The sequence below is a fragment of the Ostrinia nubilalis genome, chromosome 8, assembly GCF_963855985.1.
Source record: "Ostrinia nubilalis chromosome 8, ilOstNubi1.1, whole genome shotgun sequence".
Lineage (NCBI taxonomy): Eukaryota > Metazoa > Arthropoda > Insecta > Lepidoptera > Crambidae > Ostrinia > Ostrinia nubilalis.
This window is the reverse complement of record NC_087095.1, coordinates 10,493,534-10,511,147: the sequence shown is the minus strand read 5'-3', so window position 1 is coordinate 10,511,147 and position 17,614 is coordinate 10,493,534. Positions and strand designations below refer to the sequence as shown.

The 17,614-nt window shown below is 35.4% G+C and overlaps 1 protein-coding gene across 3 annotated transcripts in view; it reads left to right on the top strand.

The window, feature by feature from the left end:
• The window catches only part of LOC135073938 (nuclear receptor coactivator 6-like), a 65,837-nt gene that overhangs the window by 2,913 nt on the left and 45,310 nt on the right, over positions 1-17,614 (top strand). For all 3 annotated transcript variants that reach the window (XR_010257730.1, XM_063968196.1, XM_063968197.1), the window contains exon 2: positions 14,632-14,755. Coding sequence is in view for 2 of the 3 variants with exons in the window: in XM_063968196.1 (XP_063824266.1) it covers positions 14,632-14,755 (124 nt within the window). In the remaining variant the exon portion in view is untranslated. The remainder of the gene's footprint in view (positions 1-14,631; positions 14,756-17,614) is intronic.

The window sequence follows — 17,614 nt, the reverse complement described above, 5'->3', positions numbered from 1 at the left end:
GGAAATCCGTGGAACACAATTTCTGACCTCGGGACTTTATTTAGACTAGTTAGGAGGTGAACATAGCAAAAGTCCCCGCCCTTAGCCCTTGAGCCAGCGGGGTGAGGGGGGTTTAAAGGTACCACTTTTCGGTTTTTCGCTTAACTCTCGGAAACTATGCGTCCTAGTGACATGACTACTATGAACCAAAAAAAGCTTATTCAATTTGCTACAGGTGAGATAGTCAAGTTTTTCTATATCTTGTATGGTTTTTGCGGAATCTGTTCTAGAAGGTCTGTAATATTGGAAATTTTATTTTTGACTTACATGTTCCCATCAAGAGAAAATCGACTAAATCAATATTGAGCAAATATTTTAGACATGCGGAAGCACGTTAAGCCTAGTTCCAGGGAGAGGACTGCACTGTGCGTATATTTAGACGAATCAATTGGAGCCACTTTTGACTCCTCATCACTCAAAAACTACTGTGCATTAACACTTCAAATTTGGCTCATGTGTTGAGACTTGCAAGATAAACATCAGCTTCAAATTTCATAAATATACCTCAAACGGTTCTTTAGGTATTGACGTCCAAAAATCTACATATCTGACCTATAGACCTAATTCTAACCACTTCCAGATGACCTTGAAGGTTCAAATTTGGCATCCAGATAGATAGATGTGTAAATACAAAGGAACAAATAAAAAACCAGTAAATTTTAACATTTCACATGTGATAGATAGATTTTAGTGTTCTAAATGTCGATTTTTGAACGTCAATACCTAAATAACCGTTTGAGGTATATTTATGAAATTTGAAGCTGATGTTTATTTTGCAAGTCTCAACACATGAGCCAAATTTGAAGTGTTAATGCACAGTAGTTTTTGAGTGATGAGGAGTCAAAAGTGGCTCCAATTGGGTCGTCTAAATATACGCACGGTGCAGTCCCCTCCCTGGAACTAGGCTTAACGTGCTCCCGCATGTCTAAAATGTTTGCTTAATGTTGATTTAGTCGATTTTCTCCTGATGGGAACATGTAAGACAAAAATAAAATTTCCAACATTACAGACCTTCTAGAGCAGATGCCGTGAAAACTATAAAAGATACAGAAAAACTTGACTGTCTCACCTGTAGCAAATTGAATAAGCTTTTTTTGGTTCATAGTAGTCATGTCACTAGGACGCATAGTTTCCGAGGATTAAGCGAAAAACCGAAAAGTAGTACCTTTAAACCCCCCTCTCCCCGGCGGCTCAAGGGCTAAGGGCGGGGACTTTTGCTATGTTCACCTCCTAACTAGTCTTAAAGTCCCGAGGTCAGAAATTGTGTTCCACGGATTTCTCTCTACACCGTCGTTAAAGCATTCATTGACTGGACTATCAATGTATTAGCGCAGTTTCAATTGATGCAATGTTGCAAAATGTGAATTTTTACATTGAACTTTTAAGTCTTGCAGTTTGTTTTAATCTCGTTAGAATGTTTTACGTTTTATCGCGTCATTTAAATAACCCTAGCGGTGTAGGGCGAGGCGAAGCGATTCCATTGTTGTGGGTCGCTTGTACTCATTACGCGGTTCCTTCTTATCTGTCATTGGCAGTACAATGCCGAAGCCGTACTATATTGCAGCTCACGCACCTTGGGCGGCCGAGCCAGACTTCGTTATTATAATTATGATACTCAACAATCTTATTTACTGTTTCCCTTTTACAGGTGACTAAACAGTCAAATACAATGAAACGAGATTACTCATCAAGCTCTAGATTTTTTCGACACGATTGATTGGGTGAAAGAAACCCCATAAAGGGTTAAATAAAATCATCCTGATTTTTATTATTTGCTTATTTAATATGAATTTACGTAAGACAGTCTTACCAATCTGTTGAATCTGGTGTTAGGATGCATAGCATACTTGCAATACCGGGTTGATAAAGTTTGAGGGTTTTAAGCTCAGCAGCTGATCTAACAATTGAAACCAGTTGAATGTCACCCTGTCACCTGCTCATGTCATTGCGCTAACTAAAAGCTGCTGTACTGATTTATGGCTCAGCCTTGTACAAATGCAGATGATACAGTGAACAAAGTAAGCTTGTTTTCTTTCGAAAGTCTCATAAACACTTGGATTTCTCTGGCCTCCTTTGTGATGAGTTGCACAATGTTGGGATCGTCCGTCTTTAAAAGCGTACGGGCCGTCTCAATTGTTTCGACAGATTCGATGGGCGTCACCCATACGCTCTGATCCGATTTACAATTCGTTCCGACTTTCTTTACAAGGCAGACAATGGCTTTCAACCATAGTTTTCAATGCCCTAAGTAGCCACCCGTGGTGTAAAATTCTTTATTTAGCTTTAGGGTCCGTCATAAATTTTAACCTCGGTGACATCTATACAGTGACGTAACTTACCTACACTACATCTTATTTATGTGCTTTTTTATGGATGTCGACATCCCCATCTGCCAACGCCGCCGCTGAAGAAATCACGGAAGTGCTGCGTAAGAGTATAACTAAACTAGATTTGTTCATAAAACTGAGACGAACCTGGTACCGTCAAAAACTACGATTTTCACACGACCCCTTTCTACCTAAGAATATCCAGAATTTTATGGTTTTGTGCGGGTGCCGGCATTGTATTCCAAAGCGAAATTTATGGACTTTACTTAGGTCGATGGCAGTCAGTAAAACTTTACAATGTCCCTAATTTGAGATTTACAGTCCCATTCAATGATGAATGGCTATTGTGAAATGTAATATGGAGCCCGCTATAAAACAAAGTTGGAAAATATAATATTAACACAATATGTTTTAAGATTATGATATATTTTTGTCGTGGAGCATGAATGTATTAAATATTTAGACAAGTAACATAAAAAGCCACAAGAAACAAAGCTGACTTGCGAGTTTTTACGTAATTTTATTTTACTGACTTTGAATCTTATCTTGATTGTAATTAATCATAATTTCTTTAGAAATTCTTTCTACGAAATAATAACATATTATCACCAGACTGGCTTTCTCACTTTTCATTAAACAAATCAAACAGTGGTGTGGTGTATCAGAAAGACAACAATCAGCCAAGAAGGCGATTTGGTAGATAAATCAATCGGAAAGCAATAGAAAAAATGTCATTAAATAAATTAAATTAAAGTAAGTGGGATACTGTTGTGTCCTGTTGCTGTTTTGTTGTTCAATACGATCGCATCGTTATTTCAATGAGATTTAAGATAGCATGTAATGATGTAGAATTGTAGAGCATTACAACGAATATCTTAAGAAGAACCTAAGCAGAAAATAATTGACAATCATATTAGCTAATATCAGTAATTATTTAAAAAACCTAATATTACTGAAAAAATTGAGAAATGAAGTCCAATCTTCGGTTCCGTAAATCAACTAAAACATCTAGATGTTTTAGTTGATTTACGGATTTAAAGGATTATCCTAGGATAATCCTTTAATACCTAAGAACCTCGCACTATTAGTCTAATCTCTTGACTATAATCTGGTAAGTCACTTTCAGGAAAACGTAAAATTAAGGATTTAACTTCAGTCAATATGCCATTTAGTTCATTTAGGTAGGTTACTTCGAACACGCGTTGACCTCTGTAGAGCTCCGATGCGGAAATAATACGGATTACGTAAGTCGTGTCGAACATTTTTTATTGCTCTATTAAATGAGGCACACCGTCGGGTGGAGAGCGTCTCAACAACAAACAAATTTAATATCCATGATACGACCATTAGAACTACTGTTAATTGCGAATGTTCATTCCGGAACGTTTGAACGTAGCCTATCGTCGATGTAAAGTAATTGGTCAAGGTGCCATCACGTATTTGTAATTACAGTAAAGCAGTGCTTTTAGTGTAGTTTAGATAAATAATTGAAAACAAATTACTCCCATAGAATTTATTTATATTGATTTAAATAATTTTTACTCTTGAAAGTTTGTAAATTGCCAGTTTTTAAGTCTGGTAAAAGCCTGGTAGAGTTTACCGGATGCGCTTGCTCATATGGGCTCCAGACGGCCGAAGCAAAACGAAACGTGTGCTCTCAATCGTTCCCACAGAAAACTTAACCAAGGGGATCGAGTCAAGGTTACCATGCGAATCTAACAAAAACACTTTGAATTATGCTTTACAAAAACTAGGCGTTGTTACACGTTCTGCAGTATTCAAGGGAATTTATTTGCTTTGCGATGTAGCGCTTGGCATGTGGCAGGTGTTGCCGCGGACCTGAACTTGACTAGACAACATTTTATGCGCCTTTCAACCGATACTTACTGTCAAGTCGTTTTGTTGATCGGGACTCGCTTAATGACTCGAGACAACTCTGTGTAAGTCGTGAAGTGACTTTTCGTTTCGTAAACTAACCATTTGTCCACTAACTTTCTGATGATAGAAACGATAGATTTCAATCTGAATTAATTGTTAACGTCATTGTAAACGACAAGTTGTTTAAACACCGCGTTTCTATCTACCGTAGCATACTTACAGAATAATGTAAACGATAAGAAAGCATGCGCTTAGCATACTAAGCAAGTTGCTTAACTGCACAGAGCTGCAGAGATAAGCTAATGAAATGTATCGTGCTCTCTGTATGTATGTTGTAAGTAGGTACAAACATATTTTAATGTACCTTCGTCCTTTCTTATCGTAAGATACAGTAAGGTGATCAAGTTTTCAAAGAATATTCGGTTACACAGATACTAAAATTCTAAAATGGATATTGGCGTAAAAATAAACTCATCAACTGAAAACAACTAAGCAAGCTGAAAAAAACCTTAATTGCCTACACACCTGATTGGTGTTACAATATTATTATATTAAACTGAAGTCAGTGTTAATTGATGTAACGTTCTAATAAATAAATTAATAATACCATGCTGCAGCTCAAAACCTATAGAATGTTCGCAAATCGGTGAAGGTAACGCTCTGATCGCGTGCCGCACCGTGGCGGCCATTCACCTGCCCCTGATTTTAGCGAAGCCAATAAGCAACTAGGGTGCCTAAATATGGTAATATCCTTAAAATATTACGAACTTCTCGTACCTTAAACAGGAAATAATGATGATAAAAGATAAAGTAGGTTTCTGTTTTCATATAGACCAGTCCTCTAAAAAAAAAAAATTTTGCTTTCGAAAATGTTTCCAAACGAAATAAATTACTTATCTCTACTCCGAAAAAAGAACGTACCTAATCACCTATCATAAGAGTATTTTTGAAAGTTTTCGAGAGAGATCTCTTCATAATCATTAATACCTTTTGAGTAAGGTTTTGTTGCGATGTCCGAGAGCGAACATGAGGTCATGCGATACATTTGCCATTTCTTCTTGCCGTACTAATTATGCGATGAACCGATTTATTCTAAGATCAATGAAATTGTATAACTCCAAATACTGTCACTTGGATATTTTCAGCCTAAAACCAAACAAATTTAGGTCGTTGTTAAAACAGTAATTACCTAACTATTTATTGTTTTAACAACGATGCGATATTTCGAGTTTAAATTAATTAATTGCCAAGTCATAGTATATTTAACATAGAATCTAAAAAATTTGTTTTCTTTTTCTGTTTCTGTTTACTCAATTTTTAAAAACGATACCTATGTATAAACTATTTGTGAAAACTATTTTGGCAAATGTGAAGTTTAATTGGTAACTCTGTATGTGTTATAGAATGCTCTTTGTTTTCCTAACAATAAAATAAAATAAAAAAAAATTAACAATGCTGCTAAGTGCCCTGGTTCGTGCGGTCTGCGGAATGTCCGCATAGGTCTTAGAACGAGATTGAGATTGAATTGCTTATTTTTACAGTGACTTTCGGCACACTTTCGGTGTGTCATCCATGTTTGGTAGATTATCTCCTTTTTTCGTAACGTAAATATAATATCAAATAGCTCGCGCTCAAGGCCTTTTTCTAAAATTATATTAATATCACACAATAAATCGTTCTTACTAAAAAAAATATTTAGAATGGCACATGTGAGGTACATGTGTACACCAAATGTACCTTTATTTTGTCAATGAATTGTATTTATGTAATAAATAGAAAGAGTAGACTAATAATAGAACGCTGTTTTCTATTTTTCTGCCTTTATTTAACAGTTGATAGAAGTTAACAAAACAAGTGACGGCGCTTGTTACTCTTGTTAGTAATGTAATAAAATATATTTTATATTATAATAACCTGCTTAAGCATTATTTTATTCGAAGTCACTAGACATGGCAAAATATTATTAGCTAAATAATAAAAACAAAATCAAACAAATTGTAGCAAATCAACAAAGAGCGCCATTGTGCTTCGTCGTGTTTGCATAGATAAAATCCACTCTCTAAACATCTGGTGATAGGATACATTAAAAAATGAGTCGTATTCATTCGGAAACCTTTGACGGCCGCCGAGCTAAGAGTGTCCTTTATCGAGCGACCCCGACCCATATCAACCTCGTTCCCCTCACATGAATAAATAAAAGCTCAATTTGTAGCTCGGGCGTTTAACCGACGCATCGATAGAGGTAAGCGCCTCCGGTATAAAAAGGGGTCTTCTTTCACTGGGCTTGCATGCCAACTAAACTGAATCAAAAAGAGGTTTAATAGGGTCCGAAGAAGTCATGTCTCAAACTGAAGGTTGGGCTATCTTTAGACGACAATTGAAAATTCATTTATCATCTGATCTGTTTGTCTTAAACATCTAGCCATCATGTTTCATGGAAAGTATACGTGAATTAATGCAATTGTTAGTTTAAACAGCGACAATCTAATCGATCGCACAATTTTCGAAATATTGTTTAAAGTTGTATCGAAAGTAATATTATTTGTCATGGCAAGTCTAAACCATTAATGGTGCGTGCAGTGCAATGCACGCACACAACGATCACTTGTACATCATTAACTTTCACTCATAAAGCTAATAGGAATCAAAAATACTAGACAGTAAATTAACCATTCATAATATCTTTAGTAATAATTAATGATATTAAATATTTTGTAGATTACTATAATACATAAATTCGGGATGTCTGAACTTTTGCAGTAAAAATGATAACAAAATAAGTATATACAATGTACAAGATATTTTTTCAAAAAGCAAGCACCTCTGATGACATAATACAGTGTGAGTCACGTTAAAGTGTACATATGAAAATAAATGAAACTAGACCTATTTTTATCGACAAAAAAGAGGTCAAAAAATTTTTGCGTTTTTTTTTAAATTTTTTACAGATTTTTTTTTTCTTCCAATTACTTATTGTAAAGAAAACCTAATAACTTTTAAACTAAGAGGTATATCCTGATAAAATAAAAACAGTAATAATGCTAAATAACAGGCGATACTATAAAAATACATAAAATACACAAAAAATGCCAACAAATAATAAAAAATGATACTTTTTGAAAAAAATTTGCTTTTAAATTCGTGTTTTTTTTGGTTATTTGATAAATTTCTCCAAAAAATGCCCCTATAACCGGTGGTTTTTATTACTTTGTATTATTCTCTATCGTATTACCTTTGTAAAACCAACAATCGCATGTCTGTATCCCTATCACAACGTTTGCAATGATCGTTTGAAATAAGCCTTTCCGGGCGCGCCATTCAACGCTTCGTTAACAACGAAACTGAAAATGGCTCCAGATTTGTAATTTTGATAAAGATAAGTTAGATTTCAAATAAAAACAAAAGATTTTGAAGTAAAATAAGCATTTTAGTTAAAATTAAAATTGTCTCTACCTGTAGCGGAGAATAATGTTGTGGCAGGCCTTTGTTCAAACGATCATAGCAAATGTTGTGATAGGGATAGAGACATGCAATTTTTGGTTTTACAAAGATAATACGATAGAGAATAATACAAAGTAATAAAAACCACCTATTATAGGGGCATTTTTTGGAGAAATTTGTCAAATAACCAAAAAAACACGAATTTAAAAGCAGATTTTTTTCAAAAAGTATCATTTTTTATTATTTGTTGGCAGTTTTTGTGTATTTTATGTATTTTTTTAGTATCGCCTGTTATTTAGCATTATTACTGCTTTTATTTTATCAGGATATACCGCTTAGTTTTAAAGTTATTACGTTTTCTTTACAATAAGTAATTGGAAGAAAAAAAATCTACAAAAAATTAAAAAAAAATCTCAAAAAAATTTTGACCTCTTTTTTGTCGATAAAAAATGGTCTAGTTTCATCTATTTCCATATGTACACTTTAACGTGACTCACACTGTATAATCAGGTAGAAGAAAGAAACTGGCAATAAAACGAGTCACACACATTTTGCACGTTAAACTTGTCGGTTAAAGTAATTACCAGGTGAAATAACCATCAATTATATTTTCGTTTTCACTGTTACCTCGTAGTCAAAGTAAAGTTCATTATTTATTTATACAAAGGGTTCAATGTAGGTTCAATTATGTTGTGACGTGAGCTGTCAACGTTAAACAAATATTATGTTTTCGAAAAAGGGAAACACTTAAATAGGTTCATTTGTTATTTTTACACAAAGTAAAGGTTGAAAATGAGATCCAAATATTATACATTGTAAAGTACTACATAAAAATAAAAAATGTTCATGCTATACTTAGGCATTCTATTAAAAATTAGACTGAATTCTCAAAAAGATGGAAAACTAAAGTAGGCACACGGCACATCAAGCTAAACTGTGGCATCATGTAAGTGTATGCGATTTTGCATCAAAATGTAGATTGTTGCTTACTAACGTATAAGTGAATTGTGGCCAATCTATTGTCGATGGATATTGTATTCTTGAGAGAAGATCGCGTCTTCTCAAGCTGTAAGCGTTATTTAACTATTCTATCAGGTGCGTCTTTGACAAAAGCTCCAAGTTTGCTGGCATTAGATACATCATATAAATCAATAGTCGAGAATATCGCTCCAATATACCCGGAGACATCGGACTTCCAGCAGCTGTGTAGGTACTGAAAGTTGACCAATGGAAACCGCCTTATAAAATAAAGATTATCAAATGAAAACTGTAAAATTATTCGGAAAAAAGGAGATGTGGTTAATCGGCCAATGATTCTAGTTTTCGATGTTCTATTTTAACAGGGCTGTCCAAACCATGGCCCGCGGCGGGCCGCGTGCGCCCTGTTATTGCGGCTCGGATTATTGCGGCCCGTAGAATCTTTTTTGGATCACATGGACGAAATAATCGTCGAATTTGAACGGCGTTTTGCAGATTTAAAAAAAATTGAGAGTGATACAGCACTCTTCACTCATCCATTAACGATCGCAGTTGAGAGTGTGAAGATTGGTTAACAACTGGAACTGTGTGATCTGCAATTAGACCCCTTTTACAGGGGCAGAACTGGAACAGGACTTGATTTTTTTAAGCTCCTCGCTGAACGTTTCCCGAAACTGACGAATTTCGGGAAAAAAATGGAAATCTTCATTGACAGATACTTCACTTAAACATGCACTGCGCCTAGCTACTACTAATATTGAGGTTGATATTGACAGAATTGTAAAAGATAAATAATAAATAATGATATTATTATTACCAGTATTTTATTTTTATAAATATTTTGCGGCCCACCAATATTTATTGGCCCTGGGTCCCATCTAGTTTGGACACCCCTGTTCTATAATGACAATTCGCATTATTCAATTTCATCGATCAAAGAATATATTTCACATCTTGTCACTTAAAAATAGAAAAACGGAGATAAGAAAAATCAATAATTATAATAATAGGTCGTGGTCATGCATGTGTAAAATGTCATTCACAAGAAATGCCAACGCAAGCTAGTAAGCTACTAATTAAACTTAACTGAGTAGATTATTATTATGTTAAAGGGGACTATTAAATTGCGACTAGCCACGCTCGGCGTTCCCTACATCGCCCCAGAAAAAGGGCTGCACTAGCCAAGTTAGTAAGCCGTGACTCATGCAGGGAAACCCTTCCGTGACTCAACTGGTTATCGGATTGCTGACGCTCACCCTGCTGGTATTGATAACGTTGTGTCGCATGTAGAGCCATTATTGTCTTAGAATTTATAATTAATTTAGGTGCCTTCAGTCTTGTTTTCAACCGACTTCAAAAAAAGGAGGAGGTTCTCAATTCGACCCGTATGTTTTTTTTTTTTTTTTTTTTTTTTTTTTTTTTTTCTCTATGTTTGTTACGCGATAACTCCGCCAATTATGAACCGATTTGAACAAATCTTTTTTCAGCGTATAGGTAATACCTCAAGGGTGGTCCCATTTAAATTTAATAATAAAAAAAACAACCCCCAAGGGTAGAAAATTGGGGATGAACTTTTTTATACGCAATATCTCCGCCGATTATGAACCAATTTGAACGATTATTTTTTTGTTGAATAGGTATTATCAAAAGGGTGGTTTCATGCGAATTTGAAGAAAATATTTCACCCCCAAGGGTGGAAAATTGGGGATGAACTTTTTTATAATATACATTAAGAATATGGTCTCAATGTACTGCCTACCTTCAGTGGTAACATCAAGGTAATAATTAGTTAACTAAAAAGCAAGAAATAAGTAAAATTTTATAAAAAAAAATAAAACCGACTCCAAAAAACCTACACTAAAACGTAGAAAAATAATTACTAATTACCTACTTATTTATTAGGACGAATTATTAATATTTATGTAGGTATACCATTATTGATACTTTTGGAGTCGGTGCAGGCAAACTTTACATGTTTCATAATCTTGGCACCGACTCCAGAAGTATCAATCATGGTATACCTACATAAATATTAATAATTCGTCCTAATAAATAAGTAGGTAATTAGTAATTATTTTTCTACGTTTTAGTGTAGGTTTTTTGGAGTCGGTTTTATTTTTTTTTTATAAATAAGTACCTATAAAGACATGAAAATAGATGAGGCAATTGTTAAAAACCTGTCAGATGACAGGTAACAACTATTATGACCTTGTAGTTTAGACTTACATTAAGTCGCTAACAAGTAAATTGTCTCCTTGGCTTCTTATTTTGTTTGTGTCAATGTTCTTATCAGATAACTTCGGTACAAACTACTAAACTATCGACAATTGGGTCGTATTTTTCTCATTAATTAATGAGAAAAATACATCCACCTATTCTTGACTACAGGCATGACAATGCATGCTTGCACGGTGACAATTTAAGTGAATAGACAAGAACTATTTGTATAGGCGCAAGCATTTACGTGCAACATATTTCTCAATCGAACTGTCGCTGTGTTTGTATGGCGGTACATGTTGGCTCCCCGCCAGAATATTTCACCCATTATATGATGCGCCGCCTGCGTTCACAAAGGGAATGAGATCAATCACTGCACGCTAGAGACGATTACTGTTGTGCAGATTAAAGGATATTACGTATTTTACAACTTAACTGGTACTTTTTCTTTGATTTGCTGACTCGACACTTCTATTTCGCCGTTAAGGATTTGGTATGTCATGTTTTCTGCATCTATACAGTTACTAACTCGTCAAACATGAGCTCTTTAATTTTTCTTATAGGTACATATTATTAGGTTCCAAGCGGTTTGTATTCTCTGACCATCTTCGAATCCGGTTTATGTTAGTTTAAGTGCCCTTTCGATAAAGAAGTCATCCAGATATCAACTGTACCTAATTTTGTGGTCAAGGTTTCTATTAGGAAGAAGATAGTATAGTATCTAAAGTATTCGCTGGTGTTCTTAATAAAATAGGTTTTCCCAATAATAACCAAAAGATTAAATGGATAATTACTTATTAGTAAAAAATGGATAAAAACAGCATAGTTGATGACGTCTATTTAAATAGACGACTATTGATATGGGCTGTAGAAAAAGAAAGATTATAGCAATTATTTGAATATGTAGGTAGAGGCTCAAAGTCTAGTTTCATCAACAAACAATTGCCTTATTAAGATAAAATATTACCCAGGTTGGATTGATAATTTTTATTTAACTGCGTCGTGTGCTAGTTGCGATTGTATCGTCTCAACAGTTGTTTGTTCACGAGGATAAAATAGTCTGAGTCGATTAGTCATATTCGTCAAGGCCATTAGAGGCAGATTGTTCACTTAACAACTCAGGCATATCTTGTGCGGTTTGTTTTCGCGGAATTATTGATTCAGTGCGAATTAGATGTGCAATATTTTAAGATATTCTTGTCAACTCTTAATGATTTGTTGAAGAATGCTTAAAGAAGTTATGACTAAATATCAGGCGGAACATGCCGATATTCCCGGAAGCTTAATTACTAATAATTGTTAATAAATTAAAGGTTATTGTTAATTAATTGGGCTAGCAGATATTTTCCTGCCTGAATGTTACGTTCCTTCTCTTCTGATTGAGAACTGCGTTCCACAAAAAGGTTGTTGGCACAGGAACAATAAGTTTTAATTGTCTCACGACAATGCTTGAAATAATTCCGCGTAAGACAGGTTGACGGGATACATCAACGTTTCGCCGAAACACGTGACGAAGGGCCTGTCATCCCCAATCTACCCTTCCGGCGACGTTTCTCGCGTCCTTGCGGCTTAATTGGGATTTTAGCTGATGTAAAATTAACAACTTTCGGCTCATATTCGAGTAACAAAATTGTTGGTAGTTATCACAAAAAATTGTGTCCATTATTTAAAAGCAGCGATAATGTTTTTCGTTTCGTTTCTATTACTTTTCTTGATATGATCTATCTCCGCAAGTAGGTATATTTTTGTCGCGTATCATTTTATGCCCACCAATGTGAATAAAATAAAGTCAATTAATTACATACCTAACCTAACTAATGTGTTATAATAATTTCTAAGTGAATACGTATGACTTTTAAAAGTTTGTATTATTCAATAGGATTATAATTATTATTACCCCTAATAAGCTCTGTATGTAATTAAATCCATTACGCATTCATACTGTTTGACTTTAATAAATAACTGGTGCAGTTAGTTGATTCAGTATGTGTGGTAAGTGGGATAGTAGCGTGAGCAAGGTGCGAAAGGGTTTGCGTGCTAAGTAATTATAGGCAGCTGTCTACGTAGGTACACGTTCCCGGACCCCAAACACTGCATGCGATTGCAAAAAAGTGAATTTCACCGCATACTCGCGCGACCACGAACGCCCCGTATAGTGGCCAAAGCCGCAGACTCCGCGCATGAATAAAAAGCGGGTAAACAAAAATCTTTTTTGTGGTCGCGGTTTACCTTTACCGTGTGTACCAGACCGTGAACAATCGCCGTGAATTATCATGTGGAGCGTTTATAAAAGAGCCTGTTTGTAAAACGAATCGAGGTGTATAATGCCAGCATTACCAGCAGTCCATGCCGCACTGTCAACGTTTACCAATTAAGCTATTTACAAAATATTTAGTTTGTCATAACACTTAAAAGTGACTATACCAAGTGTGTCAGGTAGAGCCGTGCGAAGCTATCACGCTAAGCTAATAATTTCACTTGAACATCTAACTTACCTTATTAATGACATAGTCATCAGCCCGCATTTTTCAACCGACTTCAAAAAAAAGGAGGAGGTTCTCAATTCGACCCGTATGTTTTTTTTTTTTTTTTTTTTCTATGTTTGTTACGCGATAACTCCGCCAATTATGAACCGATTTGAACAAATCTTTTTTCGGCGTATAGGTAATACCTCAAGGGTGGTCCCATTTAAATTTAATAATAGAAAAAACAACCCCCAATGGTGGAAAATTGGGGATGAACTTTTTTATACGCAATATCTCCGCCGATTATAAATCAATTTGAACGATTATTTTTTTGTTGAATAGGTATTATCAAAAGGGTGGTTTCATGCGAATTTGAAGAAAATATTTCACCCCCAAGGGTGGAAAATTGGGGATGAACTTTTTTATACGCAATATTTTTAATTTTTAGTTTTTTTTTGTGTTCACGCATTTGAAGTCGGTTTTATTTTTTTTAAAAGTTAATTATTCACGACAGGCTAGTGGCTGGCTACTGTTGCCAATGCAGGTCATAATCCTCACCCGACCGACTAAGCTTGGTTTTCAAATTCATAAATTATGTAGTAGTTAGTAGCCAAAGAATACTTACTGATAAGTCTCCTCCATACTATGCTTTAAATCAGTTGATTTTCGAATGCTATTTAATCGTATTGACTTTACCCTATTTGGCTTTGAATAGCGTTATTGAGATGCAACGACGTGTATAATAGGGTAGGGTTTACAAATTAAATATCGATTGACCGCGGTGCAGTCAGTTACTCAGTTAGGCGGGTGATTAGTGCTCTGGGGCGCACACGCTTGACTAGGGAGCTTTTGCATCATTCGCTTTTCAGTTAATTCACCCCTAGTCCTTTACACGAATCACTGCCTTGCAGTAGCATCAACTCTATTAGTGTTTAACGCTAGCAATTATTTACTAGATTCAAAATTATCTGTTCATAACATGCGCTCATTCATCTCGCGAACAAACAGGTTTTAGTGTTTTGACGACACTATCCTTGCTATGTCGATATAAAATATGCTGAACTTATTAGAGTTTGTATAAATTAAAAGTCGATATTGCATGTTTGTGACTTGTTCAATAACATGCTGGCGTTAATTACCCGTTAAGAGTGCACATAGCTTGATTTTGTTGTCTTTATTTATGAACCAGTCCTCTACCTAACCAGTGTGTTTGTTGTAACTTTGATGATAAACATACCTACAAATAGTTTGGATGTTTTCTGATGGGTTTTTATGTATTGTTTCAGCCCAAGCGGGACGGCGTTGAGTACTCTTCCACAGTTGCGGGACTACCTTCAGACAACTGGTACCTGCAAATGTGGGTTGCCCTGTCCTTTAAGACCAGAGACTGCATTCAGTTTTGATCCTAAGGTAAAGTTTATTAATCTCTCTCTCTACATACTAGCTTGTTCCAATAAGGTATTTACGTCCATAACTTAATATGGAGGAAATGATCTATCGAAAAGAAAAATAATATTGCAGGCGAGTTAAATAATTATAAGTAATGTTTTAAATTCCGGTCAGTGCATTCTTTGTAGCAATTCATCGACAGCAGGAATGAGCCGTTCCACTTTTTCTGCGCCGGGGCCTGGAAATGATCCGATCGCGGCCGGTTGCGCAGCTACAACTTAAAACTTTTTACGTCTCGTTGACGATCTCTCCATGCGCAAATGTGTCATTTATATCCATTTATGAATGTTTATGGCACCATTCCAACAAAAGGGGAGACCATTTTGGTTGTAATAATCCAATATTTACTGAAATGTATTTCGTGGCTATCAACATACTGTAGTTATCATAGCTCTATCACGTGGATGCCGCAAGCTGTGGGGATTTAACTTTATTGTGCTTTAAGTTTTATTCTAAACGAGGTGATTTCTATCGTCAATGTGTTTTGTTTGTAGTATTTCACGTTGAAAGACGTCCACTGCTGGACAAAGCCTAGGCCTCCCCCAAGGATTTCCACAAAGACCGGTCCTGCGCCGCTTGCATCCAGGTACCTCCCGCGACCTTCACCAGATCGTGGATAGCAGTGGACGTCTTTCGGCTGAAACGAACGAACGAACGATTTCATGTTGAATGTGATTTGTCAGTACATTTAAAAAAATGCGTAATATAATTGTTACACCATTAACATTAACCACGATTAAATATTGCAAAATTATATCTAGTGAAGGGTTTTCTGAGCACAGAAGGCGAATCGAGACATTAATAATTAGGGCAATTACCATGTCAATGTCACCTTGACACATCGCGTGGACGATAAAATACGAGCAATAGCCGCCGATTCATCTGTATAACTTGAGTTATGAACAAGTTGCGACGACACGTAGCTGCGTAGGAAGGCTGACCACCTACATAAATTAATAAAATTAGTTTACACATGGGGAAAAAAGTACTGTGAACTTATTGGGTTAACCTTGTATATTTTTAGCTTTTCTAATACTCTAACTAAATGTGGTAAAGTTCGTCCTCGCGTATAATTTTTCAGAAATATTTCTCGGCAGCATTCTGATATTTTGTATTCCCCCAATAATCTTACGGCCATTACGTGTATTTTGCCGCAACATGATCGATCATTCTTGTTGCCTTATAAATGATGGCCGAGATGGCCGTTTACAAGAACGTTAAGTAATGCATAAAGGGTCTTAAATAATTCAAGTTGTTTATCTGTGGATTCAACGAGAAACCAAAAACTGCGGAGGCGAAAGGGAATTCGTGAAGTTTCGAGTTCGAGAAGGGAACTATAGTCTGTCGCTATCACTTGAACTTGGGTCTACGCGTTAGTTTATCAAATGATCTGAATGGAATAATACTAATTTCATAGATACCTAATTATATTAGAAACCGTCAATTCGAAGCTTAACAGTTATAGTTATCTCTGTTAGTTTGGTAAAGCCGTATTCTTTCACCAGATTTTTGCGTACTATATTAGGTAGCAATTCTTTAGAGTAAACGCTTGTTTAGTACCAGTGCCTACTTTTTTGCCTAATAACCATGTCCATATTGTCCATCCATGTCTGTACAGTTATCTGCGAAAATATGAAGCCACATAAAACGTTCATAATAAGAGTCGTCAGAAGACTTATTCATGGGATGTTAGATTCTATGAATTTGACGACACTGGCAATAACTTAGTATTATTGCTGTCCCAGCAGTGTTTACGTTTTATATTTCATTTTGTTTGTATGTATTGTATACCCAGCAGTATTTTTGTTTTGTATAAAGTATACAATTTTGTTGTATCGACCATCAGAATCAGAAATAAAAATTCCTACGTCTTAATAATATGCATGCTTTTAACTGTACCGACCCTGTTTTCTGAATGTCGAGAACGAGACGAGCGAGGTTAGTATTAATTAAACGTTCGTTCGATGTCAGGTCCATGCACGCCGGTGATTCTCATATTGATTGTTTTGTACCACACGACTGGTGTAGGTAATTACTATTTCCTTTTTCAAGATATGAATGTACCTATATTGTTTGTTTTTATATTCATTTGTATTTGTATAAGCACACAACAAACCAAATAAACTTACAGAACAGTTATCTATAAGTGGATGCTAATAATAAGTGCACACCAGTAACTTGGATCATAAGGAGTTAAAATAAGAATGTTAATCGAAAAATCATTCACGCTCATGTATTTACGAGCTATTTCATGAGTTATCAAACTGTAAATGGTTATTCACTGCCTGCCATACCTATAGGCGCAGAAATTTCTACCAATTGCAAATGGAAGTTTCTTTTCCGTAACAAAATAAATGTCTCTTTGGTAGACAAACTAGACAACGTCAAAATGCTCATGTATGATTATGTTATTACTACTACACCACTGATGTTTGTGGTAGTATGGGCACTTACTGTGTTAGTAAGCATGTAGCGTGCAAGCCACGTGTCTTCGATAACAAGACCAGCATTATCCAGGGTTGAGCGAACATTGCTATATTTATTCAGAGCATACTGCCATTGCTTAACAAGTGACTTGTTATTTGTGGTTTGTCCCACTTATGTTTACAATGTTCACATTGTTTTTTTATTTTTGTACTTATTTATAATTCACATCACAATTAGTTTATATTTAGACGTTTTCATTTCGTATTAGAGCTTACTTAGAGTTGACTTTTTCGTTGCTTATTAATAGCTTTCTTACGGCCGAATACTGAAACGCTACTCAAATCTTTCACTCAGCTGACGGGCTCCTAAATTTAAGTATCCTTCAATTTTAAA